General features: G+C 34.0%; 1 protein-coding gene across 1 annotated transcript in view; it reads right to left on the reverse strand.

Moving 5' to 3' along the window:
• The window catches only part of LOC136039357 (transcription factor p65-like), a 79,370-nt gene that overhangs the window by 25,984 nt on the left and 34,210 nt on the right, over nucleotides 1–19,176 (reverse strand). Inside the window, exons 5-9 of the mRNA XM_065723017.1 lie at nucleotides 17,383–17,487; nucleotides 12,305–12,419; nucleotides 7,720–7,844; nucleotides 5,314–5,504; nucleotides 2,305–2,470 (exon numbers count right to left, since the gene is read on the reverse strand). Of these exons, the coding sequence (XP_065579089.1) occupies nucleotides 2,305–2,470; nucleotides 5,314–5,504; nucleotides 7,720–7,844; nucleotides 12,305–12,419; nucleotides 17,383–17,487 (702 nt within the window). The remainder of the gene's footprint in view (nucleotides 1–2,304; nucleotides 2,471–5,313; nucleotides 5,505–7,719; nucleotides 7,845–12,304; nucleotides 12,420–17,382; nucleotides 17,488–19,176) is intronic.

A 19,176-nucleotide genomic window follows, 5' to 3' on the forward strand; every position in this document is an offset into this window, starting at 1 on the left:
CCCTGTGTTGGTATCAACATCATTTCCCTCCATGGAAGGGAACCAAAAGATATTACTTCATGTTTTATAGGATTTGTATCCATTCCTCTGTACTTAAATCATTCACGATATGCTTTGTATCTCCTACTATGAGTAACTTTAAATTATGACATTTGTGAAATCTTGCTTTATTTCAGATGTGAACTTGCTTCCACCATTACCAGTTGAGAGGCTAATTGAGGTAATTAATCGTGATACCTGGTATCATCCCATATATTCCAAGGCCCCATTTTTTTTCTTTTCAAATATACATTTGAGAGGGTAAGAGAATTCCCTATTTAATCTTGCCAACAAAACCCCTGATAAGTGATGAGCCTGCACCCAAGAGATGATTGACCCTTTTTGACTTTACCATGTTGCTGGTGCGTTGGTGGATATATGAATTTCTCCCTCAGCCAAGGCCCAAAAATTGCAGAGCAATATTACAACGATTATTTTCCAAGAATCTTGTTTATTCCTTTCTTTAAAATCCTCAACCTGGTTGTGATGACTAAGCAGCCCATTATTCCAGCTGTTCTACATTTGATACATGTCGGATAACAGTAAAACCTGCAGCCAAACTATTCAGTAGCTGCAGTGGACATTAGTCAAAGATAAAAACAAGAAGACTGTCGGAGATTTTGAAATCGTTGTTTGGTTCTTTATTTTTGTCGTCAGAGGTACTGAGCAGTCTGGCATGGCCACCACCATCTTGGGAAGAATTTGTTGTTTTCATGGCCCTAATAATCTGATACATATCATGATTCTCCTATATATGCTATGCATAAACTACTTTAACCTGCTATTTCCATTCTCCTTTAAATTCCGCTTAAAGTGTGGTAATTTTTCAAGCTTAAAAATTGCCAGGAGAACAGCTGGGGCTTTATAGCATTTATATTTATACAGCATTTATACAACATTTATACAGCATTTATATTTCTTTCTGAACATCATGCTAGCTGATTCTGTCTGTCTTCATTAGTTTGATCTTCTGGAAATTGTCGAATTAAATTTCAGTTCCGCATTCTTTTGATTAGATGGCGTCCACACTGACCCGCAAGAAAGGTGACTACTTTCTGTGCGTACTTCAGTTTTCTAGATAGTTCATAAATAGTTACAAAAAAATCTTGCCAGGCGGAAATCCCAGTTGTTTTATTTACCGATTACCATTTCAAATGCGTAGAACTTAAGTACTGTTTAAAGCGAATCTGAATAAATAAAACCTTCCCTTCTTGATATATTGTAAAAAACATACAAGGCTTGTATTGCCTTATAACATTTCATAAAACTCTTCCACTAGTGCATTTTCCCTTGAAGCATTGGTTGAAGAAAGCAAAGCTTTCTGTAGAGTGTGGAACAAAGGGGTGGTAACCAATTTGGTATAAAAACTAATTTTCGCTCATTTTGAGGTTGAATGTGGCTTGTTAGTATTTCCTTTTTTTAGTTTCAATTTCAGACTTCTATATTTATATTTATAAGATTGTCTTTTGGAAAATATCGCTCCTAAGGAATACCCCCCCCCCCCTCTTCAAGGTTTTTCAGGAAATTTTATGGTTTGGTATTCATTAAGATACATTTTTTTTTGTCTTTTCGGGGTGCAGTGATAGCTAACAACCTAGTAAGAGAGAATCATGTCCAATGCTAAGAAATCTAATAGTCTTTAACTCTTAAAAATAGTAGTAGATCAAAAAAAGAAGTACACCACAAAAGCTGCCTTTTTGTTAAGTTTCCTGTAAACCCCTATACAGGAAACTTACCGTCACTTGGCTTGAAAACAAAGAAAATGTGGTTGAGATCAGGATATTCTGCATTGACAGCATATTTGTTTTTTTTTTCTCAGATAGCTGGGCACTGAAACATCGTAGAGAGCTATTTAATGGCTCATTTTAAAAGAAATTGATAGGGTAAAAACTTTTTTTTAAAGAAAAATTTCAATTTTAAAATATAATCAATTTGTACCAAAAAACTGCATTTTTCATGTACAAGATTGATCAATGACGTCATAATCATATCCAGGTTAAAGCGGTAGCTAGTAACCTAGTAACAGACGATCAAGCCCCATACTAAAAATTAATTAGCCTATAATACCGTAAAGAGCTTGGTGTTTAAGAGGTTTTGCCCCCCTCCCTCATACACGAGATCTTTTCGTATAGAGTATTAGTTTCGTTCTTTACTTTTATTTGAACATTTTATTTTTTTTAAAGTCTTCTATTCCAGGCTACTGTATTTTGAGTAATAAATAAAATAATAAAGAAAGTAGAGAAATAAAGAGCAAAATGTGCTTACATCGGCTTGAAGAACTTTGTGATGGTGACGGTTGAAATGTTGGAAGATCTGTTGGAGAGTCACAAGTAGATGAGAAGTAAGAGTCATCGTTAAACGAAGGCTGAGGAGAAATACTCATGCTTTGGGGAGTAAGAGGGCTAAAACCATTCGATTGGATGACATTTCTCTGAAAAAATAATAATTAAGAAAAGTCTTTTTTACATTTAGTTTAGAAGGAAAACAAAAATTCCAAATGTTTATTTTCCAGCTTTACTTGTCCTTGTTGAAAGTTGCCCTTGTTATAAAAGAACAAAAACGCAATTCTCAATTTTTCCTGAAATGAAAATAAATGAAGATTTTACATCGGAAAAAGTTTTGCTAAAAATCCTAATTGAATTATCTTCTTTTCCGTTAAGACGAGGGATAGCATGTCTAAATTTGTCGGATCAAATTTATGCTCTGTAGATAGTAACGGAGTTTCAGTGTTGGGCTGATGACCGCTCACTGGCGGCAAAACTATGGTGACACACTGTCGTCCACTGCTGTTGGCAACTTCTTGGTTTTTTGTTTTTTATTTTTGTTTTTAGTCTTTTGGACAACAGTGGTCAGTAAAAATGACCAATTCCAAATGCTAATTTAGTTGCCGATGGCGCAAGAACTGCCCGAGTTATAAATACTGTAATTTCCTACAGCTTTTTATTCTTAATTTAATACTGGAGTGTGGGTGCTATGCATAATTTACTTTTATTTGCTAATACACTTTACATTGAGGGAGCTCTTATAGGAACATTGGAGGGATTACTTTTGACTAGAAATGAAATTACTAGCCCCTTTGAGGGTGCTGGAAAATTCAATTTCCTAAGAGTCAGTATTGTTTGGAGGACGAGCAGCTCTCCTACCACACCCCTTTCTACTTTGACCAAATCTAATAAAAATTTTGAGATAGCCGTTTTGCTCGACATAATAATTGTAAACCCCAATAATTATACTTCTAGGGATGATAGCAACCCCAATGCCCGTGGGGTAAGAGCTTTGATATTTGTAATTTATTTTTTTTATATATATATATTAGTATTTGACATCAGGAATGCTGGGAATTTTGAATTGAAAATGGAATAGTTGTGAGAAAAGTCAAGTCGTGGTTAATTCTAGAAAAAGCCAAGACAGATTGTCTAATTAAGTGGGCATCAAGTCAAGGTTAATTTTACCCCTTTGATTGCCGTTGGTTTTCCACAATATCTTGGTTTCCACAAAGGAAAGGGTATTAAAGTGGAGCTTTCAGAAAGAAAAGTGTTAAACTAAATCAAAATACAATAGGCACATAGAGGGTGTCAAAAGGGCCTATCTCAGGAACAAATTAGTGCATTAAGTTGTAACTTACAGGACTTTATAAGGGGGATGCTCAGTTCACCAAAAGGCAATATGTGCACGCTACATCTATTACCAATACAACTACTACTACTTCTATTAATACCAAAAACTACTGCTACTAATACTACTACTACTACTAAAACCTCTACTATTAGTACTACTACTACTTCTACTACTTCTATTACTACTGCTACAACCTGATATTACAACTACTACTACTGGAAGATGTTAAACTAAATCAAAACACAATATTTGCATTTAGATTGTTAAAGGACGTTTCAGCAATTTCTCAGGAATGTCTAAGACTATGAAGTTGAAATTTTCAGGGCATGTCGAAGGGAATGTCCCTTTTTTCATTCTAACCAATTCTTTTTGTCGAAAGAAAATACATTTTTTTTTCTTTCTGGAACCTCCTGGCCGTCCAAAGGTTTTGATTTGTAGCCATCTAGGCGGTTCGTTAGTTGGCAGTTTAGATTTTGTTGCTTGAATTAAGGTTTTTTTTTTTAACAAAAAAAACTAAGCATTTCTGAATCTATACATATCTCGTTCTAATTTTGTAATCCATCATATACAAACGGAGTCTTTTAATAAACAATACATTTCACTTGAAAGATATTACAGTTAAGTGATTAATGTATACACAAAATAATGTAAATAAATTTCACCAAATCCTACTAAAAATAGCTTTTTGTTTTCTTTTTGTAGAGGTTCACTTTTGTACTTATGTGTCCAAAGGATTCATTATGAGGATGGAAATATAAATTGCAAGCTTCTTGGAATTATTTTGGATAAAAAATTAAAAGATAGTAGAAGTTTCGACAAAGGTTACCTTGTGACACTTTGAACGATGATTGTGAGTTCAAAGTTTTTGTCCCACACCCAATTTTAAGAAGGCTTCTTTTTCACTTATTTTTCCTTACATTTTGTGCTCTTGGTCAATAAGGATTGTGGCGATTTTGTATTTTTCTTGCAACTTGTTATTAGAGTGAATTCTGGGAAAAATTCACTCTAATAACACGTAACTACGTAATTAACTACGTAAATTTCTGGGAAGGAACCTTTAATAGTAATAATTATATCAATGTTATCTCTACATAAAATTTAATCCTTCTCAAACTTGTAAACACTCTGCCATGACAGTTTTGTCTGTAATTCACGAATTATGCAAAATATTTTGAGTAGTTTCCTACTGTTTCCTCTTACTATCGTAACAGGAGAAAGTTTGAAAAATGTTCATTTTGAACGAAAAAAATTGTTTTCGATACTAACTTCGCTACAATCAGAGTAGTGTTACTAGTGTATTATCGTAATATTTTCACCAGTTTTTTTCTCTGTAATAAATTCCTTTGAAATTAATACACAAAATATTAAGCAAGTCAAACTCTTTAGACACTTTGATTAGTTTTCAGTAAAGAGTAAGTGAAACTGGACGTTAGAGTGATTTTGAGGATGGTGTTAATACCACACGTTTTTGGTAAATTCCCTTCATTTTAAGGCTAAGTTCATCATTTCGTGTCACAAATCTTTTTCGACTTCTTACATTTTACTTTTAGGTTTCATTTCCTACATGAGTTAATTTCTCCTAGTTCTAAGCTTTGAAATCATTCTTCGGTTTCTCTGAAAAAAAATCTTTATTATTAAAAAATAAACCAAACTTACCTGTGGTATGGGCAGTGTTTCATGCCTTGAAGAATCAAATTCTGAATTAAAAAATGTGAGTGGCACAGGCATATTTTGTTCAATATGTGATGATGGTTGAGGACTTTCGTCAAGAATTAGTTTTAAGACATTAACAAGCTGTTCCCCGTTCATAAACGGTTGATCATCGCCAGCAACTTTAGCCCGCTTTCCTATAAGATTGATAATCAACTAATTTATAACTAAATATTTTAAAGTATTATATAGTTATTGAGTTTAAAAAAACAAAAACAAAAAAACAAACAAACAAAACAAAACAAACAACAATCGATCACCTTGAAAATGTGTTTTTATAGCATTGTATTTTATACTTATTTTATTAGTGACTAGTCATATTATTGTTAGGTAGATTTACCACTGTTTGAGGTAACTTTGCAGACCTTTCTATGCATTTGCAAACATAAAGGAATCCTTATAGATTGTTCAAGAACCATCTGCAGCAAAAGAAATTGAAAGAAAAAACATATTGAAGTACAAGAACATCCTTATTTTTGGGAACAGAGGCGTACTTTGTAAACTATTAGCCTAAGCTTATTTTAAAATTTTCGTTGTTGAAAGAAAATACGTTTTCTTCATTCTGAAACCTCCTGGCCTTCCAATGGGTTTGATTTGTAGTCACCTGAACCGTACACTATTCGGCAGTTTAGATTTTGTTGTTTGAATTCAGTTCCTTAAGTAAAATAAACCTCAAACTTTTGAATTTCTGTGCATCTCGATCTAGTTTTTAGTCATCTCTGGGCTTTTATAGTATTGTATCCAAGTTTGTAAACACAAAAGATATTTAGAGGAAAAATTTATTTCTCTTGTGAAAGTTGTAGTCTATCGATTTGATGCTAAGATTTAATCTCAAAATGTATTTTCAGTTCATAAACAATGCATTTTCCTTAAATGTATGTTTTGGACACTTTAAAATTTTGGCTTTAGTACCCGTGATGTTTTCAGACTTAATTAAGTTTCCAGGACTATTAAAAGACTTGCCTTCAAATCTTAGCTCTTCATGAGCAGCGAAAAGGAGATAGACCTCAAAAATAGTAAAATATATCTCCAGTTTTTCAGTGTGGCAACGTTTCGTATTTTTTTTTTTGTTTTATTTCAATAGGAATGAGAAATAAATAATTTTCTAGCTATCTTCCCTTTTCTTTTTCAACAGCTAGTTTATGTCAACAGCTAGTTTTGTAGTTTACCTTCTATTGAAACTGTCTGTAAGGAGCAACATTATAACTTAAAACTAACAGAAACTTTTACGAATATGAAGGGGGTTGCCCTCCTCAACACCATGCTCTCCACGCTAAAGTGTTTTAGTACTTTTAAAAAAGCTTCTTATTGTTCTAATTAAACGACCCTTGTGTTTCAGGCGTTGCTACTAAAGAACTGGGACGAAACTCAAACTTTAGCGTAAGGAGCGACGTGTTGAGGAGAGGGCATATATTTAATAGTTTTGTTTTGTTTTAAGTTTTAATTTTGTTCCTTACTTTCAGTCGAAAAAGCTAGTTTTCTTTTATTCAATTTAAATACACATAAACACATCGCTTTCATCTGGGATAACATTCTAGAATAGGACCTTCTATCGGCTCTTCTATCAGATTAATCAAATGCCTGCTAATAATCTAAGAGACTCAGGATCAAACGATTTTGAGAATTCGACACTTGTATATTATTAATCAAGTGGGAATTTTTTCGATATATCCTCTCCCGCTCCTTAATCTAGAAAGTTCTTTACGCTTCGATCGCTTCAATCTGTATCTAGAGTAGAGCTTCTCTTTGTCTAAAAACTATAATCCTGCTAAGAAATTTGTATCGTACAGAAGCCAAGCTAATGGCTCTATAATGACAAATGTCACTCTGCTCACCTTTCTTATAAAGGGTTTAAGTAAAGTTGTCCTAAAATCACTACGTATTTCCCTTTTTTAAAAATCATATCCGCAATCTGTAGTAATATATATCTAACTTTGCAACCACTAAATTTAAAAAAAAAATTAGTAACTCAGCACCTCAGGTGTTATAATTTTAGCCTTTTTCGGTTCTCTCACTTCTCTTTGGAAAATAAGAGGGACCCTTCCCAACTCCCCACTATTTACGCTAAAGTTTGATGTTTTGTCAAAATCCTGTAAGACCGACTGCTAAAACACAAGACCCGTTGAACAAGATTAAAAATATTTTTTAAACTATTAAAAAATGTAGCACAATGACCGAGGATTTGAGGAGGAGGCAGCCAACTCATATAAGGAATAATTTCTGTTCACTTTAAGTTTTAATATAGTTGCTCACTTTCAGTTGAAAAAACTTCTCGTATTTATTTAATAATGAAAGAAAACTGACTTCATCGTAATCTCTTAAATCCTAGAACAACTCTATTCAATAACTTACTTGGTCTATCACAAGGTTTGTATGTGAAAGGTCTTGACTTGCTTCTAGTCCCATCACTTGGTCTGAAAAGCTCCATGAATACATTCACATCATGCTCGATAGTGCTGTCACGGTAGGGAGGGGTTCTACAAAAAAGCACGTTTAGGGTAGATAAAAAGTGAAATAATTAAATAATAATAAAAGTGAAATATAAAGCAAAGTTAATATATTAGACGCTTACATAAACAGAAGGATTTTTAAAGAAGCTCTAAAATTGCAAAACTGGTAAACGAATAGTTACAGAGTACTTAGGTTGCTCAAAAGGAAAGTTTAACCATGTAACTTGTGGAAAACTGTGTCTTCTGCTAAATTGAAACCCAACATCTAATGAATGAAACAAACTGGAATGATGAAATAAGAAAAAAAAACATGTAAAAGCTTCTTTTGTATTTTTGATGCAACTTCGATAACACTAGATGCAACAGAAAAATTGCTCAAATTTAAAGTCTGATAAGGTGACATCCTGTTCTGGCACAGTGAGTCTGCAATATTGTATAACTGTTGTTAAATTTCCAAATCACGCACAGGTTTGAAAGGGGCTTGAGGTCTGCGAGTGGCGAAGTTTTATTTTTTAGTTTCGTCCATTCGTAATCTAAGAATTCATGATAAATACAACGCGATTTGTGCAGTAGTCACCTCGTCAATGTGTCAGTACTTGTTCCAACCTAACTTCATGCAAATATTCCGTTGAAAAAAACTCACTAAATGAACAGAAAAAAAGGAATAATGGCATCATATGTAGGTAGAAGTCACAAAATTTAAAGCATAAATTATATAGAGTGAGTCACAATCCCTCTGGTTTTAGCATTTAATGTTCCCACTGGAAAGCACTTTTGTAAGATTTGTTTCTGAGGATACAACTTTGAAAAGTTTTGAAAACTAAAAGACTGTAACGAAAATATGAGCAATTATGGGTACGGGCCCAAAGCCTACTGGAACAAAAAGGGTCCAAAGATCCCTTTGTACGCACCCACAGCTACTAAATATATACAGACGTAGCACTCTGTCATCTCTTTTGTCTCATTTATCTCTCCAGGTTCCCGGGACTAACAAGCTATATAATGTTCAAACAATTAGCATTATTTTAGATAATAGAAATTCCCATAGAAATCCACAGAAGAAATTCAAAAAATTTTACTCAGAATGACATATTGAAATTGATAATTGAACTCTAATTTGAATTCCAATGAATTGTCTTATTGAGCCTCGTTTGATTTTATTCAATTTTGATTTGAAAATGTTGACATCATGTCAATATTTTGTGGTCTCTTCGTGACAACAGATTGTAATGATGAAATTTGTTCTAAAAAAATTGGTGGTTCATTTGTACACGAAAGTTAAAGGGATAATTTAAATAAATAAAAGATGACAGTTGGTTAGTTCAGTATTAAATAGTATTTAAATACTAAATTCAAATACCACCGAAAAATATGTTCAAGTTGGTATTCCCAATCCGTAGAACAAGGCAGAGTACAAACACTAAGGAGTAAAAATCTCAATATGTTTTGGGTTGTCTGTCGAATTTGTAATTCCAAGTCAAATGCAGCTTTGGTTATCCAATTTCAACTGACTAGAAATTACAAAACCTTCTGAGCATTTCCTCAATGGGAAATAGATCTTGATAACTGAGCACCCAAGCATCAAATTCAGTGCCAACTTCAATCACCTGTAGGAATTGTTTATTTCTTTAATGATATGCTCTAACTCTCTCATGGACACTGGTGCTTTTTGAGGACACTTCCCCTTAACGTTCCATAGCTTAAAACTCACCGTTTTTTTTTTACCAGAATGTCAGTGCTATCTCTTCTCAATAGGTGTTTCTATCGTACTGTGCTAGGCATCTACCAAAAAGTCTCAAAACCTACGCAAGGGGCAGTCAATATCAGAAATATTCATTGTGCTTGCAAACAAAATGTGATTTCAAACTCTGAGTTTTTAGTATCTAGCCTAGAAGTTTTTTGAATGCGTGTTTTTTTCTCCAGAATTAAATAGCTTATTGTATTTACGCTGGCTGCTCTTTTATGTTTGACAAGCATCTAGGTTAAGCATCTATGGTATATTCTTTTTGTCCACTCATGAGGACATTGTCCGAATTAGTTCCTGATGCATAATCACTACTGTCTACGTCTGAGAACGGTGCCCTACTAATAGTAATACATCTGGATATGTACATAACCGTGAAAGTTGTAATTATCACTTTAATTTAGATAGATGGTGATCATATTCATTATGTCCATGTCTGTTGTACCAGTTTGTTGTCTACTGTAAAAAAAAATGAAAAAATGATAATGACAAAGGAAATTTTCTTTTCAGATGCAAAGTGAGTTGGCTGACGAAGAAGCCATCAACATCATATTTGACGAGGAAAGTGGCATCAATGATGAAGAGTTAGATGTAGATTCTACGAGTGATTAAGACAACGGCCCATACTCAATCTGGGTCTCATCTGAAGCTGCAGACACATTATTTGGTCACAGCGTAATTACTCAACCAAGTGCCAAGGTTGTATCTTAAAGTGATTCATATGACAAAGAGCCATCACCTTTCTCAAAAATGATAAAATAATGATATAATGATAATTTGAAACTAGCTACTAATATATCGACCAATCCAACAAATAGCTATGATACTGTTAGGAACGAAAATTCTACAAAATCAGTAAGAAGTGTTGCTAGGAAAACTAAAGTGAAGAGGGTGAGGCTATGGAAAGTAAGCAGGGACAACCGTAGTAGAGCAAATGTATCCCCTTTTCCCGGTGAGATTAGCATCCTCTTAAATCGAAATGAAGAGGTAGACACTGTTAACTATTTTGGAGCATTGATGACTCCTAAAATCCTGGAGATGATAGTCCGTGAGTCTACATGTTACAATATGCGGAAAATGGATGTATGCCTGGTCTTTCCGTTGCTGAACTCCACATTTATCTTGGCTGTTTATTGGTGATGAGCTACGTCCGCTATTCAAGGCTTGAGAGATATTGGTCCAGGTATTTGCGACTACCATTTGTAGCTGACTGCATATCTAGCAAGCGTTTCAAGAATATCCGGGAATGCCTGCATTTTACAAGTCAGGAACAAAGTAACAGAGACAAGTAGTGTAAGATAAGGCCTCTCTTCGAGCTTCTGCTCAGTGAATACAAATCCACCATGTCTGATGAAGGATATAATTCCATTGATAAAATGATGGTATCTTTACAAGGCAGGAATTTTCTAAAACAATATTTGGCTTCAAAACCTACAAAATGGGGCTTTAAGATTCGGGTGAGGTCTGGTGTGTCAGGATCCGTTGACGACTTCAATCAAACCTTACCAGGGAAGCAGCAGTCACACTCGAAACTCTGAACATGGCCTAGGTGGTGATTTTGTTATTCGCATTTGTAATGTTCTTGAAAAGAAGAATGCGAACGTTTATTTTGAAAACTTCTTCACTTCAATCACTCTCGTAGAGACTTTAGCAAAGGAAAATATTTACAATGTCGGTGAACTGCGTGCGAACAGACTTAGTGACTCTGTGAACAAACTGGTCCGACTGTTTCGTCATTTTATTGACCTTACTTTTTTTTAATTCCTGGATTATTCATCGCAAACTTGTGCCTGAAATCTAACCTTCTAGAATTACAAGCGTCTGTTAAAGTGTCACTTCTGAACAAGGGCAGAGTTAGGATATGCTTAAGTCCTAGACGTCAAGGTTGTTTGCCTCTTCCAAATACGGATTCTGACCCAGTCAGTTTCAAAAGAGTGGAATGTGGTTGAATGGAATGTCAGGCATTGACCGTTGAAACCTGAAAAGAAAAACGCATCGACGTGCCACAAGCAGACCTGTAAACATAAAACACGTTTCTTCCGTAAAACGAGGCAAACCCCTGTTTGACCAGAATTCTTCGAATGTTTCCACACGCGTCCGTAATGTGCAATGTCCACATATGAGGGCACTTTCAAAATTGACATTTTTCATTTTTCATGTCTTTTCTGAATAAATATCTGAAATTTTCGCAATTTTTTTTGTATGGAAAAAATGTCTTCAAAATGTGATTCCAAAAGATTTCCAAATTCGGCCAAGGGAGGGTTAGGCCTAACCCTTTATACGAGGTATTTCAGAAATTAGGAGTGTTCAGTTAACTTCTCCAGAGCTAAAAAAAACATAAATAAAGGAGACGGCAAGATATCTCTTTTGTCTGGGCCACTTGATATCGAAGGGCACATTTAAAAGAGCATTACTCTTCGGTATGATTGTAGAGCGGGTATAAACCTACGATTTATTTGGTTGAGGAAATGAGCTGTCCCATTCTTGGCAGCCCAAAATGTAAAGTAAAACAACACGAAAATGTTCAAAAAATCAACCTTAAATGTTTTGGAATTGCGACTATTTCACAAAATCCCAGTTGAACATTATGATCTGAGAATTAGCCAAAACATTCACTGGCTACTTTCTCTGCATCCAAAAAAAAGATCAATTTCCACTGCGATTGTAAATAACAAAATTTAATGACTAAACTATCTGCCTTGTAAATCACATTTAATTGCAGTTATTATAAAAATAAATCTACCTGAATGAAATTGCGTATTGGTGGTGAACATCTGCTTCAGAAAATTCTGCAAATGCCTGCCAAATTTCTTCCTTAGTTACTGGATCCACCTCAAAGAAGCGGACTTTGATGTTCTCTAAAAAAAAAAAAAAAAAAAAAAAAAGGAAATCAAACTTGCATATATCTCAACTTCTGTTTTCGCTTGGTTAAAGTTTAACTTTACACTGTTTTTACTTATGCTGACATTTTTTTGTAATATATCGGAATATACAGATATCAACAAAATAACAGATAGTGTACCATAAACATCCCTGAATCCTAGATTCACCTCCGAGAAGGAAAAAGGTCATAAATGAAAACCATTTATTTTAAAGAATATGTTTAAATACTAGATTACAGTTCGCTTAAATCAAATATTTAAAAAAAATGTTATGGAAAGCGCTTATTTTGAGGGCGTATTTATTCGGCAGAGACGTATGGACCAACTTGATTAGTAAGTCTCTCCCTACCCCCGCTCTCTTAATTTTCTGCTATCCTTATATTCATAAATATTAAAGATATTCTCATAATCCATTTAATACGCAGGCAAAAAAATAAATAAATTGCTATATATATATATATATATATATATATATATATATATATATATATATATATATATATATATATATATATATATATATATATATAGCGCTTACGGAGGAAATACTTACTTGAATCTTTTTTTCCTAGATACAAACATTCTGACTATAGGTTTAATCAATTGTACATTATTAATATTTGAATGAACAGGAACTGCTAATAAGGCAGTTGCTACTACAAATATCGTTATTATCATTATTGCTTATTTTTCAGCAATAGTTGGTTATTAATCCCAAAAACAAAGTAGATTAAAAAAGCAAACTTTTGCAGATAGTTTAGGGCCATGTTTGGCTCATTACCTATCCCCTTCCCTCCTAGTTTGATTCTTTTTTTTAATAACTATTTCAATCTCTTAGAAAACACTAAAACTATGTGTCGACAAAGAAACTAACTTGCGCCGTCCGCGTGGAAGTTGACCATTCTATAGCTGAATGATCGACTAACTGTAGAGAGCCTAAATTTTATATTCTGGACGCAGTTGAATTTGTCCAAGATTCGTGTATTTTTATTGTTTTTTATCCGTTAGGGGGGTGGGGAAATTATTGTTAAAATTTGTATGTCTTTGAAAAGCCTTACTTTACCTGAAAACTGACGGCCACTGAAAATTGTACATTAGTAGAAGAGAGAATTGAGGAAAAGTAAGTTTATTTACCAAATATCAGAATTTCATGGGACTGCTGACTCGCATTTCTGGCGTTTGAATCAGTTTGTAAAACACTCATAGTTCACAAAAAGTGGGTGGCAGGGTTGTCACAGGTAGTACGAAAGTACTACTTTTGGTACTGTTTCATCAAATTAGAACCTCTTGAATACTACCTTAAAAATTAGTGATTCTTAATATTCTTTTGTGAAAGGAGTACTATTTTTTTCCTAAAATGGTAATTTTTTCGGTAATTTTTCATGTCAACTATAAACTATTTCTTGTCGACAATTGCAATATTTTTCGTTTCATTTTGCATCCACTATTAAGGACTTTTCAAATAGCCGAGAAAATTCACCTTCATCGATATTGCAGGAATTTAAAATATTTTTGTAAATGCAATGTGACTAACTAGGTAACATAAAGGTATTATGTTTTCCCCTCTTTGTAGCACTTTCGCCGAGCGTCGATTTTCGGCATTACAGTTAATTTGGATACGATTTTAAAAAATACTGCCACAAAAAGCAAGTCGTAACCCTGTGGCGTGGGAGGAGATAGTAGTGATATATTAAAGGGAAACCGGAATTTTCTTGTAGGGTGTAAAGAGGGAGGCTTTCAATAGATTGGGATTGAGGAGGAGCTTGTGTAGCTATGTTGGCCTCAGGCGGCTTGGCTTGGCAGTGAGTTGCTAGTAGTAGTAGTAGTAGTAGTAGAAACAATGTCAGATATTATGCATGTGAAACGCAAAATTCCTTGTCCAAAAACTTCGAATTTTCCTGCAGAGCTGTTCAGGAGTGCAAGACACAAGCTAAATCCATGGAGTTAGTGGTCTTGTTTCATAGTTCCTAAATCCTGTTCTGGGGTTATATTTGCCATTATTTTAATTATATTAAGATCCTTAAAATACTGTAAGCTTAAAGTAACACCTTTACACTTTACCTGAAGCGAAAATTTAAGGAGAGACCCAGCGGCTAAATAGTAACCGAAACTCTAAAAAATGGATTTTATTACCAATAGATACATCAACAGAATTCTATTTTACGCTGATTTAAAAATATGGGGAAAACATTTCCATGGAGGAAGTTTTCATGGGGGGAAGGGACATTTCTATGAAGGGGCGCCGAATTTCCCAGAATTGTTTAAAAAAATCAGAAATTAAATAAAAAAACAAGTTTTTTTAAACTGAAAGTAAGGATTAACATTAAAACTTAAAACTTTTTACTGAAATTAAAACTAAAGCCTTTTTTGGTACTTTCAAAAGAGCTACTTATTCTAATTAAACACCCTTTGTGATTCATGGGTAATTCTTAAAGAATTGGAACAAAAATCAAACTTTAGCATAAAGAGTGAGGTATTGAATAGGGGGCGAACCCCCTCATAAACGTAATAATTTCTGTTCATTTTAATTTTTAGTGTTGCTCCTTACTTTCAGCTGAAAAAAAAATGTTTTTTTTTATTTAATGATATATAATAATGACATATATATTGATAAATAATGATATTGATTGCTGAAGAGTCATCAGCTCAAAATTTTATTTCACTACAATTTTCATTTCATTTTCAATGTTTTAACAAGCAAAAAAGAAAATATTTGTAATATAATTCGTTTTAGTACTGCGCCAAATACGCAGAAGACTTAATGTTTGTACCGTAAGGGAAACTGGCATTGGTCAAACTCTTATTTGTAGTGGAGACAAATTTATAGGTGTCCTTAAAAATTTTGGAAAGAGCTAATAAAATTGAGTTCCCATGATTTAGGAATAATTTTTTTTGGGTGGGGGAGGGGGCATGGAAGGAGAGCTAGAGGTCAACTCCCATGACCTCTCCAATAATTTATTTTGTCTCGGAGGGAGGCATTAAGGAGAGCCAGTTCCCATGATTTTTTGAATAAAATATTGCTAATCGGAAGTTTTTTAATTGTTAATTGGAATTTTTTGGAAGGGGAGGGGAAGGGCCAAGAAGGGAGGACCATCGTTCAGTTCCCATAATTTTAGGATAAAATATTTTAATGAGTTCTCTAGGGGTGGGACGTCGAGCTATGGAGGAAATGCCGGGGGTGAAATCCAAAGATTTTTGGAATAAAATACCATTAGTTTTTTTTGCGGGGTCAAGCCATGAAAAGAGGGTCAGGGGTCAGATCCCGTGATTTCTAGAATAAAATATCTTTAATAAATTATTTTTGGGTTAGGGTGTTGGGGCATGGAAGGAGGACCATGTATCAGCTCCCATTACTTTTGGGGAGAATGTTGTGAATATTTTTGTAGGGGGAGGGGGTTTAGCTTTGGATGGATAGCCAGGGGTTAGCTCCTATGATTTTTGGAACAAAATTTGGTTAATAAGTTTTGTTTTTGTCAAAGGGGCAGGGGGGAAGGTTAGGACCATGAAAGAAGGGTCAGGAATCAGCTCCCATATTTTTTGAACAAAATTTCGTCAATAGTTTTTTTTATCACGGGGCCACGGAGGGAAAACTAGGGGTCAGGTTTTATGATTTATCATTTATACGTTTTTATTAGAAGGGAGGGGGATCCAGCCACTGAGGGCCAGGGGTCAGCTCCTATAAGCTTTGGAACAAAATACAACTAATAAGTTTTTTTTGGGGGGAGGGATCAGGCAATTGATGGCCAGGGATGAATTTCAACAATTTTGTCAATAAAATATCGTCAATAAGTTGTTTTTACTGAGGGTTCGGGCCATGGAGGGAGGGTCAAATATCAACTCCCTTAATTTTCGGAATACAATATCGTTAATAAGCTTTTTATTGAGTGGGGGTGGGGTCGGGCTTATCGTATATTTAAACTATTTGAAAAACCCTCGCATAAGAACCTTATATGCAACCAAGGCATTGTCCCCAGGCTCTTAGGGATTGTGTCAACCCAGGAGTTTTTGTTATATTATTTTTGAATTTGTTTTAACAAAATGGCAGTCTCAAAAAGGTTATTCGGTGGATTTGGGAAAAAGAATGTAGCTGAGGGGGGGACTGGTTGTCCTCTAGTCCCTTTTGACTCTTAAAAAAGGAACTAGAACTTTCAATTTCTAATCAAATAAGCCCTTTCTGAACTTTATACGAGTTTATTACGCCCATAATAACCATATATGCCCCTGGGACATAATTTACAATACTTTCCCCCGGATTCTGAGGGGTTGTGAAAACTCCAGAGTTTTGTTATATGATCTTTGGTCTATCTTAAACAAAACGACTATCTCTAAATTCATTCAGACGCATTTGATAAAAACGGGGCTGGTTGGGGGGGGGGCTAGTTGCCATTAAATCACTTTTGACTCTTAAAAAGGGAGGTGCAAACTTAAAATGGACCGTAGGGGGGAGGGTTAGTTGCCCTCCAATCTTTTTCGTTACCTTGAAAGGGCACTAGAACTTTTAATATCAGCTCAAATGAGACCTCCTCTGATATCCTAGGATCGTTAGTTTGATACGATTACCCCTGGGTAAAAAAAAATTAACGAATCTTAACAATTAGCATAATAAGCCGATTCTCTTGATATATCTCTTGATATCAAAATTTTGTTTTTCATTGAGCCAGGTCGCTTACTTACAGGTCGTTACCACGAACTGTTCGATATATTATTCAAAAGAATAAGTGAAGCTATCCTTACGTAGTTCCATTGGAAAACATCTAGTTTTGTGACCTCCAGAAAAGTTGAAACCTCCTATCAAAGGGTTTTAGGCATAGAATCGCTAAAACGAAGAGCTCTTAAATGTTCAAATAACTTTTCAAATGTTTGAAGTGCAAGATAAGACTAGAACTAAGTGCTATCTATATTAAGTTTAGACGTATATATCTTAGTAAATAAGTCTTACTTTTGCTGACTTTTTCGACGAATATGAATATTTCTTCTCTTCCTCTACAGCCAGAGTACGCGCGATCAACTTTCACAATCTTCAAAGTTCCTGTTTGTGCTCCTTCTAATTAATAACACAATCATGAGTAGGTATAAATAGATAAAAGAAAAAGCACAAATCAATAAACCACCAATTAGAACATTGAAATCAACGATCCTAGGTTCAGCTGGTAATTGCATAAATATGCTACTGAGCAAGTGCTAACAAGTGGAATATTTTACACACTAAATATAAATGCATGTGTTTACCAATATGTTTGATAAAATTCTTGGACATAAGAGTTTACCTACTAACATTTTTAAGACTTTGACCCCTTAGCGTACTAAATACTATGATTTACCTCTCTTGGATTTTTACTTCTTTATACTATAGTTCATTCGTACTTACTCTTTTTTACAGATATGTTCGAACATAATATTTGAAAAAAACTGAGAAAAAAGTGGCCTGGAAGGGTTCGGAAGAAGGCTGCCAGACTTTTAAAAACCAACGTAGTAGTGGTCATTACGCAATATTTACCTCCCTAAAATATAAGCTAATTTTCTTTTTGTTTCTAAACCAAACAATAGCCTTCTTGCAGTTCTTATTGTATAGTCCCCCTCCTCCAAGTAGAAGTGGAAATACGTATTGTGCTAGCTCCAAGGGAACACAAAGAGGGATAACATGCACAATTCATGATGGGAAAATATTCAGGATGTAATTCGAAGAATTATTGAATTTTATGAAACACTGAGATTCTTGAAGTGTGAAGAGTTTATTTATCAAAATTTGAAAATGAGAAGTTTTAAAATTAGGATACGAAGATAAAGCTGGATTTCCTGACATTTTAAGACATTTTTCTCAGAATTTGAAAAACAAGTGCTAATAATCTTCTTTTGTAATCTAAATTATATGTTCTCAAAAACAATACTTCTGATTCTGACATTAAGTATCATAAATAGTTTTCCTGTCGTGATTTTTATTTTCTGGTGGTGAGAGTAAAAAATAGAAGTTTGTTTTCCAGAAAATTAAAATAGCTGTTAGGGATTAACTTTTGACTCTTTAATGTTTCTCTCAATTAGCAGCTTATGAATATAATCCATACATAACTTATATGTATCAAGTTCAGCTTTGCAGGAAAAATTCCCTTATTCAAGGGAATAAGAACTTGAATTCAGAGTTCAAGTTCAACTTTGCAGGAAAAATTTTTTGAGATTGATTATAGAGGTCTACAGGAACCACAAAAATTTAATTGAACATTACTTTAGCAAAATACGCTTTAGAAAAATGTCTTCTAATTTTTCTGTTTTATTCTTCAGAAAAATAAACTACCCATTTTTTAAACAAGAAATTAGAATTTCATAAAACTATAAGATGAAGAAATACTGATTCCTTTTTCAAATTTGGACTAAATTTGTATCGGAAGCAGGATGAAACTTTCTTGAGCCCAGTCCTTGTATTTATTTGTGAAAATGAAATTCAGCGTAATTATTGTTCTTGATTGCATCACAAATGTTTAAGAAAAAAAATTGGCCATTTAGCCACTTAACATAGATCATTTTCGAGTAAAAAAATACTTTTTCTTTTTATCTGGAATTTTTCGCGACAAAAATGATTGTTCGTCAAGAGCAAAAGCACATTTAACAATTTAGAAATAATTCTAAAAATGAAAATATTTAGCAAAGCCAATGAATCTAATTGATTATGTATGCATATGAAGTAAAAGTGACTTTGAATCACTACAGAATTCGAATGTTTTAATGATTATTAATTGTG

The sequence above is a fragment of the Artemia franciscana genome, chromosome 19 (assembly GCF_032884065.1).
Source record: "Artemia franciscana chromosome 19, ASM3288406v1, whole genome shotgun sequence".
In the NCBI taxonomy this organism is placed as follows: Eukaryota; Metazoa; Arthropoda; class Branchiopoda; order Anostraca; family Artemiidae; genus Artemia; species Artemia franciscana.